At 49.5% G+C, this 26010-nt stretch overlaps 1 protein-coding gene across 1 annotated transcript in view; it reads right to left on the reverse strand.

The window, feature by feature from the left end:
• Positions 1–26010, reverse strand: part of PPM1G (protein phosphatase, Mg2+/Mn2+ dependent 1G) — a 177391-nt gene that overhangs the window by 76094 nt on the left and 75287 nt on the right. Inside the window, exon 6 of the mRNA XM_086928168.1 lies at positions 9024–9179. Within this exon, the coding sequence (XP_086784294.1) occupies positions 9024–9179 (156 nt within the window). The remainder of the gene's footprint in view (positions 1–9023; positions 9180–26010) is intronic.

Here is a 26010-nt window from a genome sequence, read left to right on the forward strand (position 1 = left end):
ACTTCAGGAGCCAGATCGCCAGGTTGAGCTGTTGCGGATCTGGGTGCTGAATGTCGCCATGGCTCTGTGTCAGAAGGCTGGGTGTGAGGCAAAGCCTTTGATGCGGTACCACGGACAGTTCCAGAAATGTGGCGTACCATGGTTGGCGAGCCCACGTTGGAGCAACCAGGATGAGGGTCATCGAGTGTTGCCTGAGCTTGCGTGCCACCAGCGGTATCAGGGGTGCTGGGGGAAAAGCGTACGCAAATTTGCCTGACCAGTTCATCCATATCGCATTGCCCTGCGATTGCGGGTGTGGGAACCTGGCGGCGAAGCTTTGGCATTTTGCGTTCTCCCTTGTGGCGAACAGGTCTATTTCTGGATGACCCCATGTCCGAAAGTACGGCTGGAGTACTGATGGGTGTATCTCCCACTCGTGCATCTGGTGGCTGTGCCTGCTGAGCAGGTCCGCCATCTGGTTGTCCTTGCCTGGGAGGTGTTCTGCCATGAGAAAGATGTTCCTCTGAATGGCCCACTTCCACATGCTCTGAGCCAGATGAGACAACTGTGGAGAGTGTGTCCCTCCCTGTTTCTGAATGTAGTACATGGCTGTCATGTTGTCTGTCCGGATCAACACGACCTTGTTGCACAGATGTACTTTGAATGCCTTTAAGGCCAGGAAGATTGCCATCAGTTCCAACACATTGATGTGCATCTTCTTCTGCTGTAATGTCCATAGTCCCTGCACTGTGTAGTGGAGTACATGCGCTCCCCAACCCTGGAGAGAGGCGTCCGTCGTCAGGATAATCTGTGGCACAGGCTCCTGGAACGGTCGGCCCTTGCAAAGGTTTTGTGGATTCCACCAATGCAGAGAGTTGTATGCCCGACCGCTCACCAACACTAGGTCTTTCAATTGCCCATGAGCCTGAGTCCACTGACGTGCTAAGCACTCCTGAAGCGGGCGCATATGTAGTCTCGCGTGCGGGACAATGGAGATGCAGGAGGCCATCATGCCGATCAACTGCATGAACACTCTTGCTGGAAGTGAGTGTTGAGGTCTGAATTTTTGAATCAGCGATAGAATGATGTTGATCCTCACTGAATTTGGCTGTGCTGTAGCCACCAGAGTGTTTATGGTCGCGCCCAAATACTGCCGTATGTGAGCGGGCTGGAGATGGGACTTTGGGTAATTCAGTGAGAATCCCAAATCGTGCAGAAGGTGAATGGTTTGAGACACGTGGTCGGCGCACTGTGTGCGACTTTGCTTGAATGAGCCAGTCGTCCAGATAGGGGTATACGTGAATGTTCTGACGTCTGAGATGCGCCGCCACTGTCGCTAGGCACTTTGTGAAGACCCTGGGCGCCGTGGTGACCCCAAAGGGCAGAACCTTGAACTGGTAGTGCTGGTTTTGAATGGTGAACCTTAGATACTTTCTGTGTGAAGGATGCAGGGGAATGTGAAAGTATGCATCCTTGAGGTCCAGAGTTGTCAGGAAGTCCCCTTGCTGAAGCAGTGGGAGAACCTGTTGCAGAGTAAGCATATGAAAATGCTCTGACAGAATGTACATGTTGAGAGATCTGAGGTCCAGGATGGGCCTGTCAGATCCGTCATTTTTTGGGATTAGAAAGTACAGGGAGTAAACCCCTGTTCCCCTTTCCTGCAGTGGAACGAGCTCTATGGCCCCTTTTTGCAGCATGACCTGAACTTCTTGCTGCAACAAGTGCAAGTGCTCGCCGGACATAGGACGGTTTTTTGGAGGTATGTTTGGTGGGATGGAAGTGAGTTCCAGACAATAACCGTACTGAATAAGAGATTTGACTCACCTGTCCGTGGTGATGGACCTCCACACGGGCAGGAACTGCTGGAGTCTCCCCCCGACCGGTGTTGTGTGGTCGGGGGGCAGTGACAAGGCGTCACTGTTTGCTGACGGTGGAGGACCTGGAGCTGTTATTTCCACGTCCTCAGCCCTTGACGTTGTTGCCACGGTATCCACCCCTACCCTTGTTGGTATATGAGGATTGGGTGTTAGTCATATAGAATTGTGTGGATTGTGACGCTTGACCCCTTGAGGTGCCTCTGTTATTGGAGCGGCGAAAGGAACCACCCCGAAACTGCTGGGACTGAAGGGCACCCATAGATTTAGCGGTGTCAGTGTCCTTCTTCATCTTTTCAAGTGTGGCATCTACTTCAGGTCCAAACAGGTGGTCTGGATTTACTGTTTGGTTGAGGATGGTGATCTGAATGTCTGGTTTAAAGCCTGATATTCTGAGCCATGCATGCCGGCGCAGCAGACCGCTAGTATTTATCGCTCGCGAGGCGGTATCAGCCACATCTACAGCACACTTGATGGAGGCATTGGTAATGAGTTTACCCTCCTGAATCAGCATTTCCGCACCCTCCTTATACTGATCTGGCAAGTGCTGTAGAAGTGTTTCTAGGGTGTCATAGTGTGCCCTATCGTAGCGTGCAAGTAGCGCCTGCGTGTTTGATATGCGCCATATATTGGCTGCCTGCGCAGCAATACGTTTCCCTGATGCCTCAAACACCTTTGATTCTTTGTCAGGGGGAGGAGCATCACCCGTGGTCTGTGAATTGGCACGTTTACGTGCGTTGGAGACAACCAAAGAGTCCAGTGGCAACTGGCCCTTGATGTATGTTGGGTCAGTGGGCGCTGCCTTGTATTTCTTATCAATGCGAGGATTGATGACTCTTGCCCGGGTGGGGTCCTTGAAAACCTCTGGCGCATGCTTTAGCACACCCTTGAGCATTGGCAATGTTTTGACGGTCTTTTCAGCCACTGAGAAAGTGTCAAAAAGAAAAATCGACATCCACTGGGTCGGCGTGGAGGTCGACATCATGGTTGGCCGCAGCTCTTTCAATTAAAGCGTTGAAGGCTGCAGAGTCCTCCGTTGGTGAAGTTTTTGCAGCAAAAAGCTGCGGCTCGTGTCCTGACTGAGGGTCCTCAGGGTCGCCTCCTGCAGACCATGGCTCATGGACATCCTCTGGGTCAGAGTATGCTGGATAATTATACTCGTCCTCCTCGTCTCCGTCACCCTCCCCAGCGTTAGAGTGAGTGGGTGAGAGGTCCAGACCCTGTGGAGATGTCTGCTCCATAGGGGCAGAGCACCGGCAGAGTCCAACTTCTTTTTAAGGGGGAATATGGAAATGTTCCAACGCAGGCTCCGGGGTGATTTTCCCCTTGAGGAGAGAGAGCTTGCCTGTGTTGGCGTCGATGATGACCTCTCGACGCTCCTCGTCTGCCAGTGGTTGATGCCGTGGCTTCGGCACCACCAATGATGCCTTCGGCGTCGAAACCAGCTTTAAAGGCCCCCCGGCCCCATGTTTCGGAGCGAAGGCCTTCGGCGCCGTTTGGCGGTAGCGTGAAGTGAATCGGCGTCTGCGCCTTTGCCGGCTTCTGTGGAGGCTTGTGCGGCACAGTGACCTTTGGCTCAGTCGCTGCGGCCTCCTCCCGAATCCGCTGCAGGCACTCCGAGACCTTCTTGGTGAGGGATGGGGAGGGCCGGATCGGCTCGAGCGAGTCCTCCGAGTCCGGATTTGGGTCGGCGACCAAAGCAGCCGTCTTCGGAGCCGACGCAGCACCTCCCTTTGCTTTCTCGACTGGGATTGGTGCAGTTATAGACTTGGGGTCGTCCTGACGCTTCTTCGGGGCCTTCTTATGGTCATCGACCTTCTTGGCGTCGACGCGACTCTTTAGAGCGTCGACCAGCTTCGGCGTCGACGCCGCCGCGTCGGGCGTCTTAGCCTTAGGCTTCGGCACCGTGGTCTTCGGATCGGCCATTTTGGCGTGGCTCTTGAGCTCTACAGCCATTTTGGATTTTTCAGCGCCGAGGTCTCCGGCGCCTTTGACCCAACCAGTGCCACTTGCACTTTCGGTTTCGATCCTGATGGTGTTGACCCCGATGGCTTCACTTTCGGTTTCTGGACCGGGAGTGGCGCATCACTAATGTCCGTGGCCGGGCTAGGAGGCGGGGCCGTGGGACGATTATTGAGGTCTTGGGTAAGGCCCGAAGGCGATCCTCGACCTGGGCCTTATGATGGGGTTTGACCCCGGAGTCAGTCTGAGGATGCTCCTCCTCTGAGCTATCCTCCACGGTGGCAATGGCCCCGTCGTCGTCCCCTACCTCCTCGACGACTTCCTCGAACTCTTTGTCTCCCGCGTCGTAGTCTTCCTCGCCCTCCGACGCCGGGTTAGAGTCCGAAACATTTAGGATGGTGTCGTCTTCAACATCCTCTTCAAAGATGTTTGCTGGTGGGGGTGCCGAACTCTGGGCCTGCAGTCTTGCAGCCCGGCGTAGCTTGAGAGTCTTCTTCGACCGGAACTTGGAGCAGGCCATACACTTGGCCTCGTCGTGGTCTGGCGACAAGCACTTGTTGCACACTGGGTGCACGTCGATGTGCGGGTACTTTGAGGCACACACTGGGCACCTCTTAAATGGACTTCGTTCCATGTTGAAGTAGTCTGGAGCGTCGTGTAGGCCCGTCCGCGCCGACAGCACGCGGAAGGGCAGCAGTTGATCGGAGCCGATGAATAACCAACCCGACCGATAACAATACCGACGCGAGATCCTAAAGACCTTTTGGTCTCAAGTAAGGAAAGTTAAACAACTATCGATTCCGACAGAGGGAACTGAATCACATCCGAACCCAATGGCGGAAAAAAACAATCTGGGGATGGAGTCGATGCCCATGCGCACTGTAGTCCAGGGGAGGAGCCACCTATCTCGTGATACTTCGAAGACTCTTCCAGGACAACAATGTGCAATCATCCGGACCCAACACTAGGCGGCGATCTATGCACAGATATGAATTCAGCAGCCCACATGCCTCGAATATATATATATATATATATATATATATATATATATATATATACATACACATATACACACACATATACACACACACATTATATATATATATATATATATATATATATATATATATATATATATATACACACACACACATATATACACACATACACATACATATATATACACATATACATACACATATACATACACATACACACACATATACATAAACATATACATATACATACACATATATATATGAGATTCCAGCGCTCTGCAAATACTTTGTTTGTGCTCAGATCACGCTAGGAGCCATTTAGAGCTACTGCGTGCAACGTGTTTGATTTTAAAAAATACGCCGAATTTTAATTCCTAAATTGCTGAATTTCCATACTGCTTGCACTCAGCACACCTGGCACTCAGTAGGCACCATTTTCGCTTTGTCCAGACGATCCCAGCCGATTTTAGGGCTGTAGATTGAGGTGCAGTATTAACATATTGTACGGCGGCCATATTGAGTGAGGGGGCGAGAGCGGTGAGAGCGCTCCAGTGTCCTGTACTTAAGGAAACGGTCGTTCTCCGCGCTAGCGGGCGCGTTTGTGGACGCGCCTCCTCAGCGCCTGAGTCAAGCCAGAGTCAGCCCGTCTGCGCCTCGGACGTGCTTCAGGGCGATGGCATCATCATCTAACTCGGACCCTGACCTAGCACAGGTATTTCCTACAGCTAAAGTTGTGATAAACCCCTCAGAAGCCCCACATATTAAATATACGTCAGCCCAATTGAAGGCTCTACAATCGGATATTACATCTTCCTGCAGACTGTTACAGTTAGGGGGGGGAAAGGATCCCTGTCAAACATGCCACCTACATATTGACCCAGTAGGGACCAAATCTACGCACATTGATTCCATCAAGACTCAGTTAAAATTAAAATCATTTTCCTTCATTAGTCTCAACTGTCGCTCCTTACCAAAACATAAAACAGAAATTTTTAATTTGCTCTTAGATGAAACACCGGATGCACTGTTTGTCACAGAAACATGGCTCAAAGATAGCTCAGGACCCGATATAGTTATGGCACTTCCTGATTCCTATGCCATTACTAGACTGGACAGGGATAAAAAACCTGGTGGAGGAATTGCTATAATTTTTAAAAAATCATTTCACTGTGATTAAGCCGCTTTTATGCGGTGGTTCTGAAGCGGCGATCTTTAAACTTACATTAGCCCCTAATTTCACCCTATCCGGAATCCTTGTATATCGGCCTCCCGAGGCGGCAGCATCCAAATGGGTCACAAATATGTCTGAACTAATCGGTCCACTGGCCATGAGAACTGCCAACTTTACTATTCTAGGTGATATAAACCTGCACTTAGAGGATGAGAAATGCTCCTTGGCCAAAGTTCTAATAAACGACTTAGCTGCTATTAATTTAACGTTAAAGAATTCCGGTCCTACACATCGTGCAGGACATCTGTTGGATTCCATCTTTTCCAAACTCAACAACATTGAGACGCAGTCTGCCCAGCCTTTGCCTTGGTCCGATCACTTCATGGTTAAATTTAATCTTCAGGTTGACATATCAAACAAAGACAACACACTTTACCCACTCAGCTCATAAGGAAATGGAAACAACTTGATATTGACAGCCTCAATGCCCTACTGGAAAAACATAGTCCTTGCACTTAGACTACTGTCCAACAGCTCTCCTCCACAGTACAAAACTGGCTTCTTTCAGCCATTGATTCCATTCTGCCTAAAACAAAGTTAAAACAAAACACCCATCGCTCTCCTGCACCATGGTTCGATGATATTTTGCAAAATGAAAAAACTAAATGTAAGAATCTCGAACGTCAATGGAGGAGGTTTTACCTACCTGCAGATAAGGAAAAATACAAAATTCAGCTAACAGCTTACCAAAAACAGTGTAGCAACGTCAAAGCAAAATTCATCTGCACAAAAATCACAAATGCTTTAGATCACTCTAAAACTCTCTTCAAGTTAGTTAAAGAGCTGGCGGGCTCCAATACGTCCCAACCTCCACCTGAGCTACACAAAACGCAATGTGACCTGTTAGCCAACTTTTTTATTCACAAAGTTGATAAAATCCACCAAGATATCGACTATGCTGCCAATGAACACGACTTCACTCCTGAAGCGACTTCCAATTGTTCTTCACTTACGTCAGGTAATACCATAGGTATCACTGATTGCCATTCCTTGGCTGATACATCTTTTGCCACACTAGATAGTTGGCCCCTGCTGAATCCTGATATGGTTCAAGGGCTGCTAAAAACCATCAAATCGGGCTCTCCTAGAGACCCACTGCCATGTTCAATCCTAAAACAACTTAGCAGTAACGTTCTAACTACAATCACTGATCTTCTTAATACGTCGTTATTAGAAAAACCGTACCCAGTGAATGGAAGCATGCGATGATTCATCCACTCTTAACCCCTTCCACACTCATGACGAGCTGGGCTCGTCATGGTGTAGCCTCCTCATACACTGATGACGAGCCCAGCTCGTCATAAAACAATGAAAATAGCAATTTCCCAGCACAGGAGGGGAATTGCCTTAGCAGCCATGGAGTTAAAGAAAGCTGGCGCAGACCACAACCTGCCAGCCAACTTCCGTCCAATATCATTGCTACCCACCTTTGCTAAGTTATTAGAGAAGCATGTTCATCGTTGCCTTACAGATTTCATCACCACTCATGATCTGTTACCATCTCACCAGTCGGGATTTCGTGCAGGTTTTTCCACAGAGTCTACACTGCTAGGGGTGACCGAAAACATCCGCCGCATGGTGGATAAGGGCGAAACAGTAGCACTTGTGCTACTCGACCTCAGCGCGGCATTCGACACCGTGTCTCATGCGGTCCTCGCCCAGACCCTCCACTCTCTAGGCATTCGCGGGGCAGCTCTTAATTGGATTAAATCACTATTAGAAAATCGAACGTTTCAGGTATTTTCGCAAACTGCCTGTTCTGATACAAGGACATTTAAACACAGAGTACCTCAGGGCTCCATTCTTAGCCCGTTGCTTTTTAATGTTTATATGAGTCCCCTGTCCAAGATTGTGGAAGACACTGGGCTTTTAATGTTTTCTTACGCTGATGACTCTCAGCTGCTTTTTTCGCTATCAGCAGCAGACGCTGACAACTCTTCTTCCCTACAACTCGGACTTAGTAAAAATCGCTGGTTGGATGCAGAAAAATTTCCTAAAACTTAACAGCGAGAAAACCGAGTTAATCGTGCTGGGTAAAAACAAAGAACTTTGGGGACCCCAACACTGGCCATCTGAAATGGGTACCCCCCCCCCCCCAACCCCTGTCGCGCATGCTCGCAACCTGGGAGTCATTGACGACTCACTCAGTCTACACCAGCAAGCAGTAAAAACTTCATCTACCTGCTTCGCCATATTGAAATGGCTCAAAAAGATCTGCTGGATGTTACCTGAAAACACCAAGAAAACAGTTGTCAACGCCCTGATCACATCCAGATTAGACTATGGCAATGCTCTGTACCTGGGGGCAAATAAAGCTACTGTCCGCAGGTTACAGTCAGTACAGAATGCAGCAGCCAGACTACTCTGGAAAATCCCTATCACTACTCCAACTACCAAATACATTAGGAAACTACACTGGTTAAAAATTGAAAATCGGGTCAAATTCAAATCCCTATGTTTCATGCACAGGATTTCCACCAATACCGCCCCAAAATACCTACAAAGCCTGATGCGCCCCTACCGTCCCTCCAGATACCTTCGTTCCTCTACGGCAAATAATTTTGAAATCCCAAAGATCAAGCTGTCACACATGGGTGGCAAGTCCTTTTCATTTCTAGGACCCACACTTTGGAATTCTATGCCACCCACATTGCGGTCTGAACCAAGCTACATCAAATTCAGGAAAGCCCTAAAAACATGGCTATTCAACATCTAATTCCTGTAACCGCATTGACACTGGGATCTGTTGCGCCGGGAAACCCTTTGTTGGGTAGCTGTGCGCCATACAAATGCAAACAAATAAAATAAAATAAATAAATATACATATATACATATATACACACACACACACACACACATATATACATATATACACACACACACACATACACATAACACATTTTCCTTGGGGCATCCCAACTACTTGGTCATTTTTCCCTTGTGAATCTAGATTCTCATAGCACTAGATGAGCTACATACCTCCTCCTTTCCTTCCATCCCAGGCATCATTGTTTCCTCCTCTTCATCCTCCTCCTCCTCCCCATCTTCACTGTCTTCCTCATCATCCTCATCCTCTTCATTTTCAGCTTCCTCGCTGCTGTCATCCTCTTCTTCTTCCTCCTCCTCACTACATCCCTGTCAATGAAAACAGAGCACATAGTCAGAATCAAGCAAAATCAAATTTCAAAGATTATTCTATCATACCGAAATAAGTACAGTCATAGAACTGACAGGCGGACACATTGTTGATATATAGACAGTAATTGTGAATTACTTGTAATTTAGTACTACAGTCAAGAATAATCTTACCATGAGACTGTGCGCCTATTTCAAGGCCACTAGAACACACTTTATGAAACATGTTTATATTACAGATTTCAAATCGCATACACTGGCCTAAAACCACTGACCAGCAGGGAATAGGAGAGCCAAAAGGAAAATTCCGCAACAAATACTCCCCCAGCAGCCCTGCCAACTCTGGTGTCAACTCGCAGCTTCCAAGCCAAACATAGTAATTGCCTAGAGCCGCAGGAGTTTGAGACATGGGAACTTAATCTCTGCTATGCAGGCATGCGTCAAAATACCCAGGTGTGATCTCCCTACTCATTATCCCGCACCCACCCTGATGTATGAGATGACAAACGTAATACTCCAAAATATCCGGAGCTGGTAACCTCTTTGAATTCAGTGGACTACAGCAACAAACATGGTTCCCAGTAGGTTTCAAATGTCTTCTCTTTCTGCTCGATCCCAATCGTCTCCAAAATTTTGTGTCGCCAGGTTTTATGATCTGGACTCCTGCGTTCCCCAAGCACCCAGTTTAACTTTTTTGTTCTGTGTATCACATTGTGGTAAACTTCCTCTTAGGGAACGAAGGGGGTACATTAGCCCATTTGCTATGTAAAATATCCCATATGATGGGAGACTCGGGATCTTATCTGGCAATTCTGTAATCTGCTACATTTCATAGAGCCACAGCAGTCTGCTGGCTGTCAGTCTATGTTGTGTGTCTGAAGTATCAGGGTCTCTCCACTCATACAAAGCATAGTCAATTTTAGTTTGTTTGAAGCACTCCATTAGTTTGTGATCCTGTAGGTCACCAAACCTTTTGCAACCAGCTTCTAGCCAGGCAGCAAACTCAGCCCCCTAGCTCTTTCCTATCTTGAAGGCATCCAGGGAACCTTAGTCATGCGTCCTCAAGATATTCCAAGCTATAAAGACCAGTGCTTTTCAATTTGGATCCAGTGACACTCCATAGGGGGTGGAGTTGTGATGCATAACTGAAGTTAGTCATTTTTGGTAACCCCTAGGCCCCCAGCGCTGCGAGTCTGCTGGGTCCGTTAGTGCATGATCTGCATACACTCAGAGCTTCTGAATGTATATTTTCACCACCTTGATATTTTCATTTAGCAAAAATTCAAAAAAATTGGAGACCTGTACCATCAAATATTTATTATTCAATTAGGAAAATAACCATAATGGATACAATAAAAAACTTACAAATCTGCAGCACATTATAAACTGGAGGTATAAAAATCAGAGGACTCTGCAACTAGACTCGCCTAGACCATCGAAGGGTTGGCAGACATGAGTGCCCCGTTCATCAGTGCAGACTTCCCCTTCTGAACTTCCCCTCTCCGCCGTAACCAACAGACTGAGTGTTAGAACTGGCTATTTCTGGTAGGCTAAGGCTGACGCCAAAGCCAGGCAGAAATCACCTTTCTAGTCAGGGCAAGGGAGTCACACGCCAAGATAACCCCTGCTCACCCCCTGGTAGCTTGGCACGAGCAGTAAGGCTAAACTCGGAGGCAATGTGTAAAGCATTTGCGCCAGCACACAACAGCAACATACTAGGCACACCACAAAAGGAAATCCACACGAGGTTATTATAAAATAACTTTTGTATTGTAAAAACACATCAGATAGTATCACACATGTACATTGTGACAACTGGCACGGGCAATATTCACAAGGGATTATTTACAGGACAGGGCCACATGGGCCACTGTCAGAATCAGAAATAGCACTTTTAGAACTTAGAATAAGTATAGCACAAAATAAGTTATAAAATACATCCAGTAACTACTGGGAACAGGTACCAGGACCTCACTAGGACCACCTGTACTAAAAAGAACAACCACCTAAGAATAAAATACATTTAGGGGTATAAACAAGAACACATTGCCCATGATGCATGAAACACATTCAGGGGAGTAATAAAGAGACGATACATGATGCCTAAAAACATTCAGAGGTGTACAGACAACCACCTAAGTATCACACAGCGTTTAGGGGTCTAGGAAAGAACACATTACCCATGATGCATAAATATACGTTCAGAGGAGTAGTAAAGAGAAACACATGATGCATAAACCTATACATTCAGCGGTGTTAAGAATAAAGCACATGATGCAATTAAATACTTTCAGAGGTGCAGCCAACTTCCACGAGGGTATGAAGGCAATAAGCTCCTGGATGTCATCAAACTGCCTCAAACTTAACTCTGATAAAACGGAGGTGATGACATTCGGGAGCTTGAAACCAGCATGGTCCCCACAATGGTGGCCACCGGAGTTGGGATCCCCCCCCCCCCCCCAACCGGTGATTAAGGTTCGTAACCTGGGAGTCACCTTCGACAACAAACTGACTTTCCACCACCACGCCAATGCTGTCGTATCATCTGTATTCTACACACTCAAAAAAATCAAGAAACTCCTTCCTTATCTACCACAGTCAGCCGGCAAAACACTTATCAGTACTTTAGTGTTTTCAAAAACGGATTATTGTAACTCTGCTTCTCAATGCTCAGGAAGGAGTCCTCAACAAACTCCAGACCGTGCAAAACGCGGCTGCCAGAACCTTACTCTCTATTTCCAAATTCACATCTGTCTCCCATCACATCAAAAAGCTCCACTGGCTCCCAATCAGGAGCCGAATAAAATTCAAGGCTCTTTGCATAGCCTACAAGACCCTTAACTACCCAGGGCCTAAGTTCCTAAAAGAAGCTCTTCACCCATTGGAACATCGCAGAACTCTTCGATCCTCCACAGCTTTCATGCTGTCTGTCCCTTGGACAAAAAAGGCCACTTGGGGAGACAGGTGCTTCACTACAGCCACGGCTAAATTGTGGAACACCCTCCCACTGCATATCAAAACTGCCCCCACCCTCCTTAAATTCCGAAAAAGCCTCAAGACATGGCTTTTCTCCTCTGCCTAACCACCCCATCAAAGTGTAAGGAGTTCTCTGATCACCAGCGCCGAGACACCTGTATGGGTATTTGCGCGCTTTAAAAATAGCAAAAAAAATAAAATAAATAAATAAATAAGACACATGATGCCTAAAACATTCAGAGGTGCCAGAACAATACAATAGCGCAAAAATCACATGATGCCTAAAAACATTCAGAGGTGCAGGAATAACACATGATGCAAGAAAAGACATTCAGAGGTGCAATAACCATACAATTGCGCAAAACTTACATAAGCCACTACCTATGGCAGTCCCTAGGCCAACTGGTCTTTTTGGGGCTAGAACGCCCTGTGTCTCAATGTTAGGGCCTAAACGGTGCAGGTGCCCACTACTTGCTGGGCACCTGGGCAATCCCAAGACCTAAACGGTGCAGCTGCCCACTAATTGCTGGGCAGCTGGGAATCAACAAAAACTGCGCCAGGGGCTCTCACTAGCCCCTCTGGGCAAAACTGCACCCAATTGTTGGAGCCACACAGGCTCTTACACAAATATGCCCCCTGAGCCTAGCAGGCTCTGTAACCAACTGTGGGGGGGGGGGTCGATGGAGCCCCCCTCAGGGGCTCGACATCAAGGAAATGCCCCCAGCCTATCTAGGCTCGCCTAACAAAAATGCGGGGGTTGGAGTCCCTCTCGGGGGACTCAGCCTAAAAGGAATGGCCTAGGAGCCCTCTCCTGGCTCTACATACGGTGGGGCGACCCTCTGCCAACCGGGGCCGCCCTTGAAGCTCTGGTGGTCTCATACAGACAATAAGCGCGAGCTCGCGCTACAGGGGGGGAGGGCAGACACCGACAATGTGTCCTGGCGCCCCTCCCTTCTCCTCGGCCCCACTCATCGGTGAGCGGCTGCTCTCCTCACTCGGGGCTTCACTCGAGCAGCGCGGAGGGGCAGGCTCTGGCATCGTGCCTCCCGCCCCCTCGCAGGACGACAGGCTGCACATCTTCTCCCGGGGCTCCCTCCAGCACACGGCCCCCCCCCCGGTCACGGGAGCCCCGCAGCAGCCGCCGCCATCATCATTCTTCCTCCTTCCCCGGGCCGGCAGCCAATCACAACGCGGCCCGGGGAAACCTCACCAAACAATCCCGGACCGGCCAGCCAATGGCAGCGCGGCCCACCGGAACGAGCCCCCAACAGCGGGCCAATCCTAGCGCGGCCCCTTTGGTGCTTCGTCCCGGGCAGCGGCGGCGATTTAGAATGCAGAAGCAGCAAATGCCGGGTGGCACCGGCTTTAAAAATAAAGCGCTCTTAAGCGCCATCGGGCAATCCATGGTGCTCCCAGCGCTAGCAAACAGACAGAGCGCTCTCAGGCGCTCAGGGGGAAACACAGCGCTTACAGGCGCTAGAAATACGAATCAAGCGCTCCCAAGCACTAGCAGGCAACAAAGAGGGTTCAAGTAAAAATAAAGCGCTCTCTGCAGGGAAATGCAGCTTCTCCATGCTGCCAAAGTTCCCAGAGATTCCAAGGGGCGAAGCAAAGTCCCCCCAATCAGCCCAGGCAGGGCAGTGGGGTCCCCCAGAAGTCCTCCAGGCATCCAGGGTCTGGCCAGCGCCCGCCCCTGGTAGATTCAAGTAAGACACAAGAACACATTGGAAGGGGACACAGCCCCTTCTTGTACAGGGAAAAGTCTTTGAAGTCTTTGTGCAGGCAGTGAGAACCAGCTAGAACTGGTTATAGGGAAGTCCCTTCAGTATCAGGGACAGAGGTGCCAGTCGCCCAGCAGGGGGTGGAGCCAGCATTGTGGTCAGGCAGGCACAGCCCTTCACTATCAGGTGCCATCTCCTCCCACTTCCCTGGCAGCAGATGCTGCCTTTCATCCATGGGCTGACTCAGACAACCTCCTGGGCTCTTCAGCCCCTGTCACCCTCAAACCAGACAGTCAATCCACAAGCAGGCCCAGGCACTCCTGACCCAGGCTCACCAGCCAATCACACGCCAGACACAAATTACACAAATATACCAACTTCCAAAAGTGGCACTTCTAGACTAGACACAGTTATGCCGCGTATACCATTTTGCAGCATTCAGTCTCACGGGTTCCCTCATACCAAACTCGCCCCTGCACTCCCCACACATCAGGAACTACCATGGACATACATATTCCCCATTCATTCCTATGGGAGGGCAGGTCACTCACCACACATACACAGAGAGCTCAAGCACTTTACACTGTACCACAGTGAAAAAGTGCGCAAAGGCCTAAAATCACCAACACCAGGTCACAGAAACAGGCTAGAAAAAAGTAAAAAGTCTTGGGGTGAACCTGCCTAAAGGGCCGGGTCCAACACTGAGAAACTGCCATCCCAGACCCACACAGAAGACAGGGACTGTGCAGCCCAACACTGGGCACGGAGAGAGGGGATCCCCAGGAGAAAGCACCAACACATATTTACAGGTACTGGCTCACTCCCCCTAGGAGAAGCATTACAGCTGGGTCAGGGAACAGACTCATACCTAGTTTCCCCAAGCTTTCCACTGGACCAAAACAGACGTACGGCCGCAGAACTTAACAATGAGCAGCCGCAGGTCATCAGGGTAGAGAAAGCATTCCAGGCCAGAGCAACCCCCACTTAACAGTTCCCATGCTTGGTCCAGGATACAGCAAGAGGAAGACTAGACGTCGAGGGTGGAGGACGTACGGCAGCTCCATCCGCGATAATCTCTGCAGCAGTGGGTCGCCTAAAAGAGATGCCTGGACTCACTGACAGGTGGAACCAAGCAACCTCCTGAGAAAAGGGAGGGGTCAGCAGCACCCAGGAATCCAACTCCGGCACAGAGACACCACACTCACTCTGACTCACTCCCCTCCTCGAGCCGAGCGGTCGCTCCCAGCGTCCCCTGCTGGTTTTGGTATCGTAGCGCTGCTTTGCCTCTGCATCTGCCGACTATAATTGCCTGCTGCCTGCCTCTTTGCTTGTTTTGCATTGTTTTGTGATTTTTACTGCTGTTTTGCGCGTCTACCTGTAGCGCTCCGCTGTGCTCCCCCCTCCGCCTCCATTTTGATTGTTGTTGTTGTGGTCCTCGTGTGCCCGCCCCGCCTCCCAGCTGAGACGCCCTCCCACTGTCCTCAAATAGCGCTTCCCCACCTTAGAGCGCCGTGACTCACTCCCCTCCTCGAGCCGAGTGGTCGCTCCCAGCGTCCCCTGCTGGTTTTGGTATCGTAGCGCTGCTTTGCCTCTGCATCTGCCGACTATAATTGCCTGCTGCCTGCCTCTTTGCATGTTTTGCATTGTTTTGTGATTTTTACTGCTGTTTTGCGCGTCTACCTGTAGCGCTCCGCTGTGCTCCCCCCTCCGCCTCCATTTTGATTGTTGTTGTTGTGGTCCTCGTGTGCCCGCCCCGCCTCCCAGCTGAGACGCCCTCGCCCCTCCCCCTCCACCACCCATATATGACAGGAGTTCCCGCGCGCAGCGTTCACGCGCAGCGTCCGCGCCCAACCCGCGCCGAAGGTGCGCCAAAGGTAAGCCCGTCCGCGCCTGGACCGCGCCCAGCGCCAGACCCCCTGCCCCTCGCGCTGCCCAGCCCTCCCGCATTACCTACGATGCCACCACCCTCCTAGCCCTTAACCCCGGCCGTTCACCCAACTGCGTCCAAGCCGCTCCTGGACACACCCATGGACCTTTCTCATGCTACTCCTGCAAATTCAGCGGCACCGACAACATCGCCGCTACGACCACACCACAGATTCCCGACCCCAACCACCTACAATGCATCTTACTCAACACCCGATCGGTCCACAGGCACGCCATTGACCTATGGAATCTACTAGACACCATCTCTCCAGACGTCGCCTTCCTAACAGAAACATGGATGAACGCTTCCTCCGCCCCAGACATCACCATTCCTGAAGACTACAACAGGGCTCGAGAAATTCACTCGACCGCTCGCATTTGCGAGTGAGATTGATTAAGGACGAGCTATTTTTAGGTCCTACTCGCCCTTTCTGGCGAGTAGGAATACAAACTTGACACTTGACCTCTGCCTCTGAAAGCAGAGGAAATGTGACAAGAAAGCAAGATTTAAAGGCATCTTATTGCTCACGAAGTAAATGAGCAATAAAAATGCTTTTAAATCTTGCTAACTTGTCACATTTGCTCAGTTTTCAGAGTTTGAGGTCAAGTTCATTTAAGTTAGGTCGAGGAGATTTTGTAGTTTACTAGACCTGCAGGTCTAGAGCATTTTATATGATTTGTCGAGCCCTGTACAAGATCACACGCAAGGACCGTACCGGCCACTCAGGAGGAGGAATCGCTATCGTCCATAAGAAATCAATCCGCATCTCAACCAGCTCTGACACCAACCTCGCCAACTCTGAACACCTTCACTTCCGGATCCACATCGACCACAAGACCACACTCCTCTACAGACCACCAGGACCCCGCGCAAAATTCAGTGAAGACATCACGGACTTCATCACTCCACACGCGCTCCCCTCCAAAGATTACATCCTTCTGGGAGACCTCAACTTTCACCTTGAAAAGAAAAACGACCGCAACACCACCACCCTCTTGGACAACCTCGGACTTAAACAACTAGTCACTTCCCCCACCCACATCGCAGGTCACACACTCGACCCCATCTTCACCTCCAGCAATCATGTCTCCTTCAGCCACACTACGGATCTCCTCTGGACTGACCACAGCTGCGTTCACTTCACCTACAACAAGCCAAAACCCACCAACCACCTCCAACCAACTCTGCAAAGAAACTGGAACAAAATCACCACCGACCAGATCTCTGCATCACTCCTTCTAAACACCCCAGCCCACTCTTCTAACCCAAACCAAGCCGCCGCCAACCTCACCCTATGGTTATCCAACACCGCCGACACCTTAGCACCTCTGAAAAAACGTCAAAGCAAACCAGGCAGCAAGAAGGCCTCATGGTTCAACGATGATCTTAAGAAGTCCAAGAAACTCTGCCGCTCCCTTGAAAAGGCCTGGGAAAAAGACCCAACCACCAGCACCAAGGACGCCTTCAAAAACGCCACCCGCTCTCACCACCAACTAATCCGAAAGGCCAAGAAAACAGCATTCAAGGATCGACTTGACAACAACGCCCACAACAGCAAGGAACTTTTCAACATCAAGGAATTTTCCAATCCCTCGGCCAACTCCAACGACATCACCCCCTCTCAAGCCCTCTGCGACTCCCTAGCCTCATTCTTCCACAACAAGATTGCAGACATCCACAACAGCTTCGACAACCAACCCGGAGACCATCCCACCCAACCATTTGCTGAACATTCTCCCCCCGTGAACACCCTTAACAACTGGAACCCAATCTCCACTGAGGACACCATCCGCCTGATGAATTCCATCCACTCAGGATCCCCCACAGACCCTTGTCCTCACCACATCTTCAACAAAGCAGACTCCGTCATAGCACCGCACCTCCGAGACGTCATCAACTGCTCCTTCAACTCCGCCACCTTCCCGGAAGACTGGAAACACGCTGAACTCACCGCCCTTCTCAAAAAACCCACAGCGGACCCCACCGAACTCAAAAATTACCGCCCCATTTCGCTCCTTCCATTCCCGGCCAAAGTCATCGAGAAAGCTGTCAACAACCAGCTCGCCGCTTTCCTCGAAGCCAACAAATCCCTCGACTCCTCACAGTCCGGCTTCCGAGCAAAACACAGCACTGAGACCGCCCTCATCGCAGCAACAGACGACATTCGAACTCTACTGGACAATGGAGACACAGTCGCCCTCATCCTCCTCGACCTCTCTGCAGCATTCGACACAGTCTGCCACAGCACCCTTCTACAACGCCTCAATAACATCGGAATACAAGGAAAAGCACTGGAATGGATCACCTCGTTCCTCACCGGAAGAACCCAGAGAGTCCGCCTTCCACCATTCAAGTCCGAGGCCACTGAAGTCATCTGTGGCGTACCACAAGGATCCTCACTCAGCCCCAGCCTCTTCAACGTATACATGAGCCCCCTCGCGGCCATCGCCCGCCAACACAACCTCAACATCATCTCTTACGCGGATGACACTCAACTAATCCTTTCTCTCACCAATGACCCCAGCACTGCCAAAACTAACCTACACGATGGAATGAAAGAAGTCGCCGAATGGATGAAACAAAGCCGTCTGAGACAAAACAGAAGTCCTCATCTTAGGTACATCCCCCTCTGCATGGGACGACTCTTGGTGGCCGGAAGCCCTTGGAAAAGCACCCATCCCGACAGACCACGCACGGAACCTAGGCGTCATCCTGGACTCTTCACTCTCAATGAACAGACAAGTCAGCGCCGTATCCTCAATCTGCTTCAACATTCTTCGCATGCTCAAAAAAACATTTCGCTGGATCCCCACCGAAACCAGAAAAACAGTCACACATGCTCTGGTCACGAGCCGACTGGACTACGGAAACACCCTCTACGCAGGTACTACAGCTAAACTCCAGAAGAACCTCCAACGAATCCAAAACGCCTCAGCCAGGATCATATTAGACATCCCGCGCAACGAACACATCTCTGGTCACCTGAAAGACCTCCACTGGCTACCCGTCAATAAGAGAATCACTTTCCAGCTGCTAACCCACGCACACAAATCACTCTACGACATCGGTCCAGAATGCCTAAACTCACGACTGTCCTTCTACACCCCCTCCCGCCAACTACGTTCTTCCAGCCAAGCCCTCGCCACTGTACCTCGCATCAACAAGACCACCATGGGAGGCAGATCCTTCTCTTACCTGGCTGCCAAAACATGGAACTCACTCCCCGCTTACCTTCGCCTTACCCAGAACCACCTAGCATTCAGAAAGCAACTTAAAACGTGGATATTTGACAAGTAATCCTCCTCCCCTTCCTTAGCGCCTTGAGACCCTCTGGGTATGTAGTGCGCTATATAAATGCTCTGACTTGACTCTGGGGGAGAGGATGGGCACAGTGCGGCCAACTTAAAAGGAAGAGGAGATCGGGACCCCATAAAAAGGACCAAAGGTAACATCAATGGCCCCAGCACACTGGCCCATCTCCCAGTGGCCATCCGGGCACTGAACTAAGAGCCGGCTGCGGTCCATGCCAGAGCGCAGAGGAACCCTGGACACAACGCTGCCACCCTTGGCCAGGAAGTCACAGAGGGGCTTATGTCCAGCACAGATCTTCCAATTAGGCAAGGCAGTCTCAGCAGTCCTGGGACCCTATCACGGGGGAAACACCCCATAGCGGCAGGCCACACAACACAGTAAAGGTTGAAGAGACAGCACGAGAAACACAGAAAAAGAGTGACTCTGGGAGAAGTCCTGAAAACTGCATGATACAAACGCACAGAGAAAAGGACACAAGAGGACCTCGTGAGGGTCCCAGCGAGTACTACTAGGCGAGCACAAAATCCCAAAGTGAGAAAAATTCACACACGAAGAGTTGAGGGTAGGGAACTATGTGGCACACCCACCACAGGAGTCACAAATAGAAACCTGCCCCGGAGCGGCCCCTGGGCACCAAACCAGCCACCACAAAAGTGCTGGGACTTTTCACACATGCGAGTTAATCCACAACTGGATGGGTAGGCAATCGATTGTCCCCCCAACCCCCATAGTCCCTCCCAAATAGGTGTGATGCAATCACACTCACAATACGCAGCAACACTGAAGCACAATCATACCCAATGGCCAGAGACAAGGAGCCAAAGTTGGTAAAACAGGGGAAATTAACAGATGGGATAACCTTTCTATACAACTGGCTCAGACTCCCTTCCAAAAGCTCAGTTCACATCCTGCTATGTAAATTAACGTGCAAAGGATGCCTTGCTCACAGACAGAAAGGAGCACCCCACATGCCATTAATCACCCGCTTCCTAAACGACCAAGATTGGGATTTAATAATCTGCAAAATGAGACGCACTGGAGATGTTCACCTTGCGAACACCAAGATAATGGAGAGGATAGAGGAACGCCTTCCAATAGAGAATAGAAATGAACCGGTGGGGACCTCGCCTCTAGACATGGCATCATTGATCGGGCATAAGCTGCAGAGTGAAAATGAAACACAGACCAGGCAGAATTACCAAGTCGCACTGAGGTACACCACAGAGAACTGAGTGGAATACTGAAGAGATGGCCCACAACTCCTACACAGACCACGGGCCGAAACGGACTAAAACAGGGAAAAAACCTCAGGAGACATGCAAAAATACAAGCCACTCCTGACCAGGAACAGTAAGCAAAAACAGACAGTGACCATCCGCTCCTGCAAAAAAGATTACCCGCTTGAAAGAGCCAAACCCAGACACCGCACCCGAAGGATTCCCAGACAACCAACAGAAGAAGGAAGTGAGGAAGGCTGAGATACAAGGGCACGTTGGATGCCGAAAGGACAACAAGACATCACTAGGTGCATTTGAGACTTAAATATCAGTTAATAGGGACTCTGGCCCTGAATCCCTTGATACAACCCCCTTTCCTTTTGTTTACTGTTAGGATGAAGGAAGAGGGGATACAGACCTCACGTTTAACCTACGATACAGTTGTCATGTTGACAGTGGAGGGAAAGTGCATAGGAGTAGGGGGTAGAGTGGGCAATGCTGAAAACAAATACAGAGGTTAATTTATGGTTTGTAAGGATACGAAGAAACCCCAAGGCTGCAGGTTTAGAGAAAAACTTGCGTTTTAGGCACCACACAAGACACGTTGACAGAAACATCTCCACAAACACGGGGGGGGGATTGGACGGGATGGGAAGAGATACACTAATGACGTGGAATGTTAATCATCTTGGACACAAAATCAAAAAGGGGGTTGGGCGCTAAATACCTCAAGAGATTAAAGCTGGATGTAGTCTTCCTCCAAGAAATACACCTCTGTGGTACTCATTGCGCCTTTCTTGGGAGAGGCATGAAGGCATGAACACAACCCTTGCCCACGAAGGATTCTCTAGTAGAAGGGTGTAGGTCTCAGAAAAACGCCACCCTTCTACACTCACAAAACCTGGGTAGACCCCAAACTAAACATTTGTAGCGGTATAAGGAACCTGGGGGTGAAGGGAACTCACATTAAATCAGCGTTTCGCACCCCCACAATTACAACAGCAGACTATGTAGCGGAGACCTTACTAGAATTCATATAGCTGGGGGGGTGGGAGGGGGGGGGATTTGGGGGAAGAGACTTTAATGATGTAGTAGAGACCTTCATCCGCACAGGTGTGGCAGCTGGGTAACTGGGGACCACATCACTAGCTGAATTCCTACACACAGTAGGGCTGATATATATCTGATGCGTGATCTAAACATCTGGAACTTGAATGTCAGGTCTCTGGTAAAACATTTGGAGATTCTCGATCTTCTTACAAATGAGTCCCCTGATGTGCTTTTTTTGACTGAAACCTGGCTGCAGGACTCGGATCTTTCTATACTTAACTTAGCCTTCCCTCCCTGACTACGCTATTTTTACTCTTAACCGTGGTACTAGAGGGGGTGGAATTGCGATGGCTGTTAAGTTGTGCTACCCATGTGAATGGAAGGATCTAAAGCTCTCAGGGTGTGAATGTGCCCGTTTTAAAATTTTATTCAACCACCATTACGCCTTCTCTGGCCTTTTAATATATTGTCCCCCGGGCTGCGATGCTGCCTTTAGGGCTGCTCTCCCGGATTTTATCAGTACAGAGGCACTAGGATGTGCGAATTTAAATGTCCTTGGCGACCTCAACCTTCATTTTGATTGTCCATCCCAGCTCTCTATCCGAAGCTTTCTGGCTGATTTAGAAGCCTTGCAGCTCTTCCAGCTGGTGACCTCCCCCACTCTTCGAGATGGGCATATACTTGACCCACTCTACTAATTTGGAGGGAATTAGAATACTCTGCCCTACCCAGCTGATCTGGACTGACCATATGTTGGTGAAAATGACTGTTCCCATGTCCGAACCCCCTTTTATTTCCCAGGATAAAACCATTCTTACACGACATTGGAACGAATTAAAATTAGAGGACTTTTATCTTCTGTTGGAGAAAGCACCCCTGGGTCCTATCACTAATGTTGATTGTGGCTATGACTGAGTGGATCTCCCGCGCCCTCGATACCTTGATTCCCCTGGTCTGGTCTAAACGTCGTTCTAAAGACCATAGTCCTTGGTACGACAGCACTTTAGCGTCCCTTAAGAGAGCCTGTAGGCAGGCTGAAAGGCGATGGAGAAAATAGTTTGATCCTGCGCTTAAAGCCTGCTACTTTGCTAAAATGAAAATTTATCATAGAGCGGTATGCAGAACTCGCGCAGCCTACTATGCTCAAGAGTTTCTGAACAGCCCCAATCCCTCTAAACTGATATTTAAGGTATTAAAAGACCTCATGGCCAAGAGGGTTTCTGCAGCAGAAATATGCTCGGACTCCCATTGTGAGAGTCTGGCATCTTTTTTCATCGAAAAAGTGCAAGCGATTTATCGCACTTTCCCGACTGGCTCGTTGAATCCAGAGCAAGCCAACTGTATAATGGGTGATAGCGAGTGCCTTGACACCCTGCCTTCCTTGTCAATGGAGGCCTTTGATTCCTTGAGCCAAAAAATCAAGTCTGGCTCCCCTGTGGATCCACTTAAACCGGTTCAGCTTAGGAACATGCTGCCGCTTTGTCGTACCCCAGTGCTGTCTCTTATTAACCTGTTTCTGTCCTCAGGCATAGTGCCCATTAGGTGGAAACAGGCTGTAGTCAAACCTAGCTTAAAGAAGGCTACCCTGGATCCTCTTAAACCTGAGAACTACTGCCCTATTTCTCTGCTGCCCTGGGCCACAAAAGTTGCTGAGGCCAATGTGAATGGTATCCTGGCAGACCATCTCGCCAGAGCTAACATCTTAGACCCCACCCAAAATGGGTTCCGTGCGGGCCACAGCACGGAGACGGCCCTACTTTCCATGGTCGAACACCTACGCTCTGTGCTGGACGCTGGTCGGACTGCGGCACTCTTGCTATTAGATCTGAGTGCCGCGTTCGACACGGTCTCGCACGGGATTTTACTTCAGCGACTCGAGGAAGTGGGAGTTAAGGGGTCTGCTCTGTGATGGTTTCGGTCTTTTCTTACGGATAGATCGTTCCAGGTCGCTATTCCACCCGGCAAATCCAAATCTTACCCGTTGGCACTGGGGGTCCCACAGGGGTCATCACTGAGTCCCACTTTATTTAATCTTTACGTAAGACCGCTGGCTGCGGTCGTCAAGTGATGGGGCCTGACTATGGTCTTGTATGCTGACGACACGCAGCTGGCGGTCACGTTGAGTGGGGACTCGGATGTGGAGGCCCTCAGGTTCCGCGACGGTGTACGGTCTGTGGCTAATTGGATGAATTCGAACTGTCTCCAATTGAATACTAAGAAGACAGAGGTCATGGTGGTCGGAAAGCATGCGGGCCGTGGAAGAACAACTGGTGGCCTCCTGAACTGGGTATGACCCCTTCTCCAGTATCGGAACTAAAAAAACCTTGGGGTCTGGCTTGACCCAGCACTCAGTTGTACCTGCCATACCAAGAGGGTGGCAGCTTCTTGCTATGGCATAATTAGAGGACTTAGGCCAATACTTACATTTTTTGATGCCCCCACTAGACAGCTGGTGGTTCAGGCATCAGTGTTGTCTCGGTTGGACTATGCCAGCTTGCTCTTGGCGGGGATTAATCAGGCTAAACTCACCAGATTGCAGCGAGTGCAAAATGCTGCAGCTAGAGTAGTGGTAGGTTTGCCCAGGCGATGTCCGGTTTCTAAAACGCTGCACTCGCTTCCCGTAAATCAGAGGATTAAATTCAAGGTGCTCTGCCTTGCATTTAAAATCCTCAAGGGTATGTCCCCACAAATTCTGGCGAACCTTCTTACACCCTATGTCCCTTCGCGATCCTTGAGATCTCTGGGCCAGAACTGGACGGTGGTTCCGCGCTTCAGGCTGAGTAGAACTGGTGGCCGCTCCTTTCGAGTGCTAGCCGCGAAGTGGTGGAACCTCCTTCCTGCCGAGATTCGGGAAATTGAGGATTTACTTCAGTTTAGGCAGGCCATTAAAACTTTTCTGTTTAATGTCTGATCGCTTTTTCTCTTTTATTGATGTGTTGTGTTTACCTTCTCAGAGCGCCAGGACGCCCCTTCGCTGGGGCAGCTGTGCGCTGTACAAATAAAAATAACATAACCCCACTGACCACACCTACTCCTACTTATCGGGGGCTCATAAGAAATTCTCCAGGCTGGACTACCTTTTCACCCCGGCAGGAGAATTAGGGACTGTAGATAAAGTTGAATATTTGGAAAAGGGCCTATCCGACCACTCTCCCCATGGTTCTCAATAGGAGGAAGATCCTACAGAAAGCCTAACGAGTGAAGGTTCAACAAGTGGGACTTATGAGAGACAGTCATCTGTAAAATCAAGGTAGACTTCTAACTAATTTCACGAAAACAATTGCTCAGCGTCATCAGCAGGTCAAAATGCAATTGTGCATAAACCTTATCAGGGAGGCTCAAGAGAGTGTAGCTCTGGCAATAAAGCTCCAAGATCTGGAAAATTAAGTAGGCATAGAAGCTGACCAATCCCTCTTACGTTCGATTGCAGTCACACGTAAAGAATATCAAGCATTAGCCTACCAAGAGGCAAGATCACTCCTCCTAGCCACACACCATCGCCTACACAAGGCAGGAGATAGAGCAGGAAGGCTCCTTGCATGGTTGGGTAGAAAGGACATTAAATCCAGGTGAGTGACTGCTGTCCACAGGGGGAGGGGGCCACGCTTCCAACAGCTCAGGACATGGCAGATGCCTTCCCAAGCTACAATGCTGACTTCTACAAGGCCAGGGCTTTGGCAGATGACTCCTAGATCCATAGATATCTCCAAGATACAAACCTCTCCACACTATCTACGGAAGATCGAGAAACCCTTGATAAAGAACTCACATTGGACTAAGTCATGATGGCAATAACTAAGCAAACATGGTGAAGACCCAGGGACCCAGTGTTCTGCAGGCAGAATTCTTTATGATCAAATCTTTTTATTGGCAGACATGATGGATAAACAATTACACAGCAAACAGTCACAACCCATTCCAGGCTGGCCGCGTGGTTAATCTGCATGCTGTCAAGATAAATCAATGCTCACTGCACATTGTTGTCACAGTATAACAGTAGTGTGACACAGCATGCCGCCTACAACCCCTTTGGGGCCAGCCGCGTTCAAGGAAAAGGGTGATAAGTGTCAGAGTATTTTTAGTGTGTACCAAGATCTTCATACTATGGGAATATCTTCAAGCGATCTAGTCTAGATGTTGCCGTGTGCGACGAGAGTGAGCGAGCCAATAAATAACAATTAACAAATAACAATTAACCTGAGAGAACAAACATAACAGAGGACGAACGACCATTTATTCCCGCGTGTTTTATCCCTGTGTTTTATCAGAAAATGTATATTAAAAAGTATTCCCCAAACCCCACACAAACACAGTAAATGTGCAAGCTCCTAAAACTACCATCCCTCTTATTTTAACTATTATTTTTTGGTACTATTTACATGATGCAGTATGCAACAACCAATCTATCACACAGTACATACATCCATCCCTCAGGGTTCACGCACAATATCTAATTCAAACTTATACATCTCCTAGTTATAGCCAGTAGTGGTTCCTCAACTGCCAGCAGAGAATCACAAATGAAGCCCTTCAAACCTCCTTATTAGCAGGAGTGCACAGCTTTCTCTCCCCCTCCCCCAAACCCCTCCTCAGTTCCCTGCACTACCCCTTTGTCAACAACCATCCCT

Source organism: Lissotriton vulgaris, chromosome 6, assembly GCF_964263255.1.
Source record: "Lissotriton vulgaris chromosome 6, aLisVul1.2, whole genome shotgun sequence".
NCBI classification, from domain to species: domain Eukaryota; kingdom Metazoa; phylum Chordata; class Amphibia; order Caudata; family Salamandridae; genus Lissotriton; species Lissotriton vulgaris.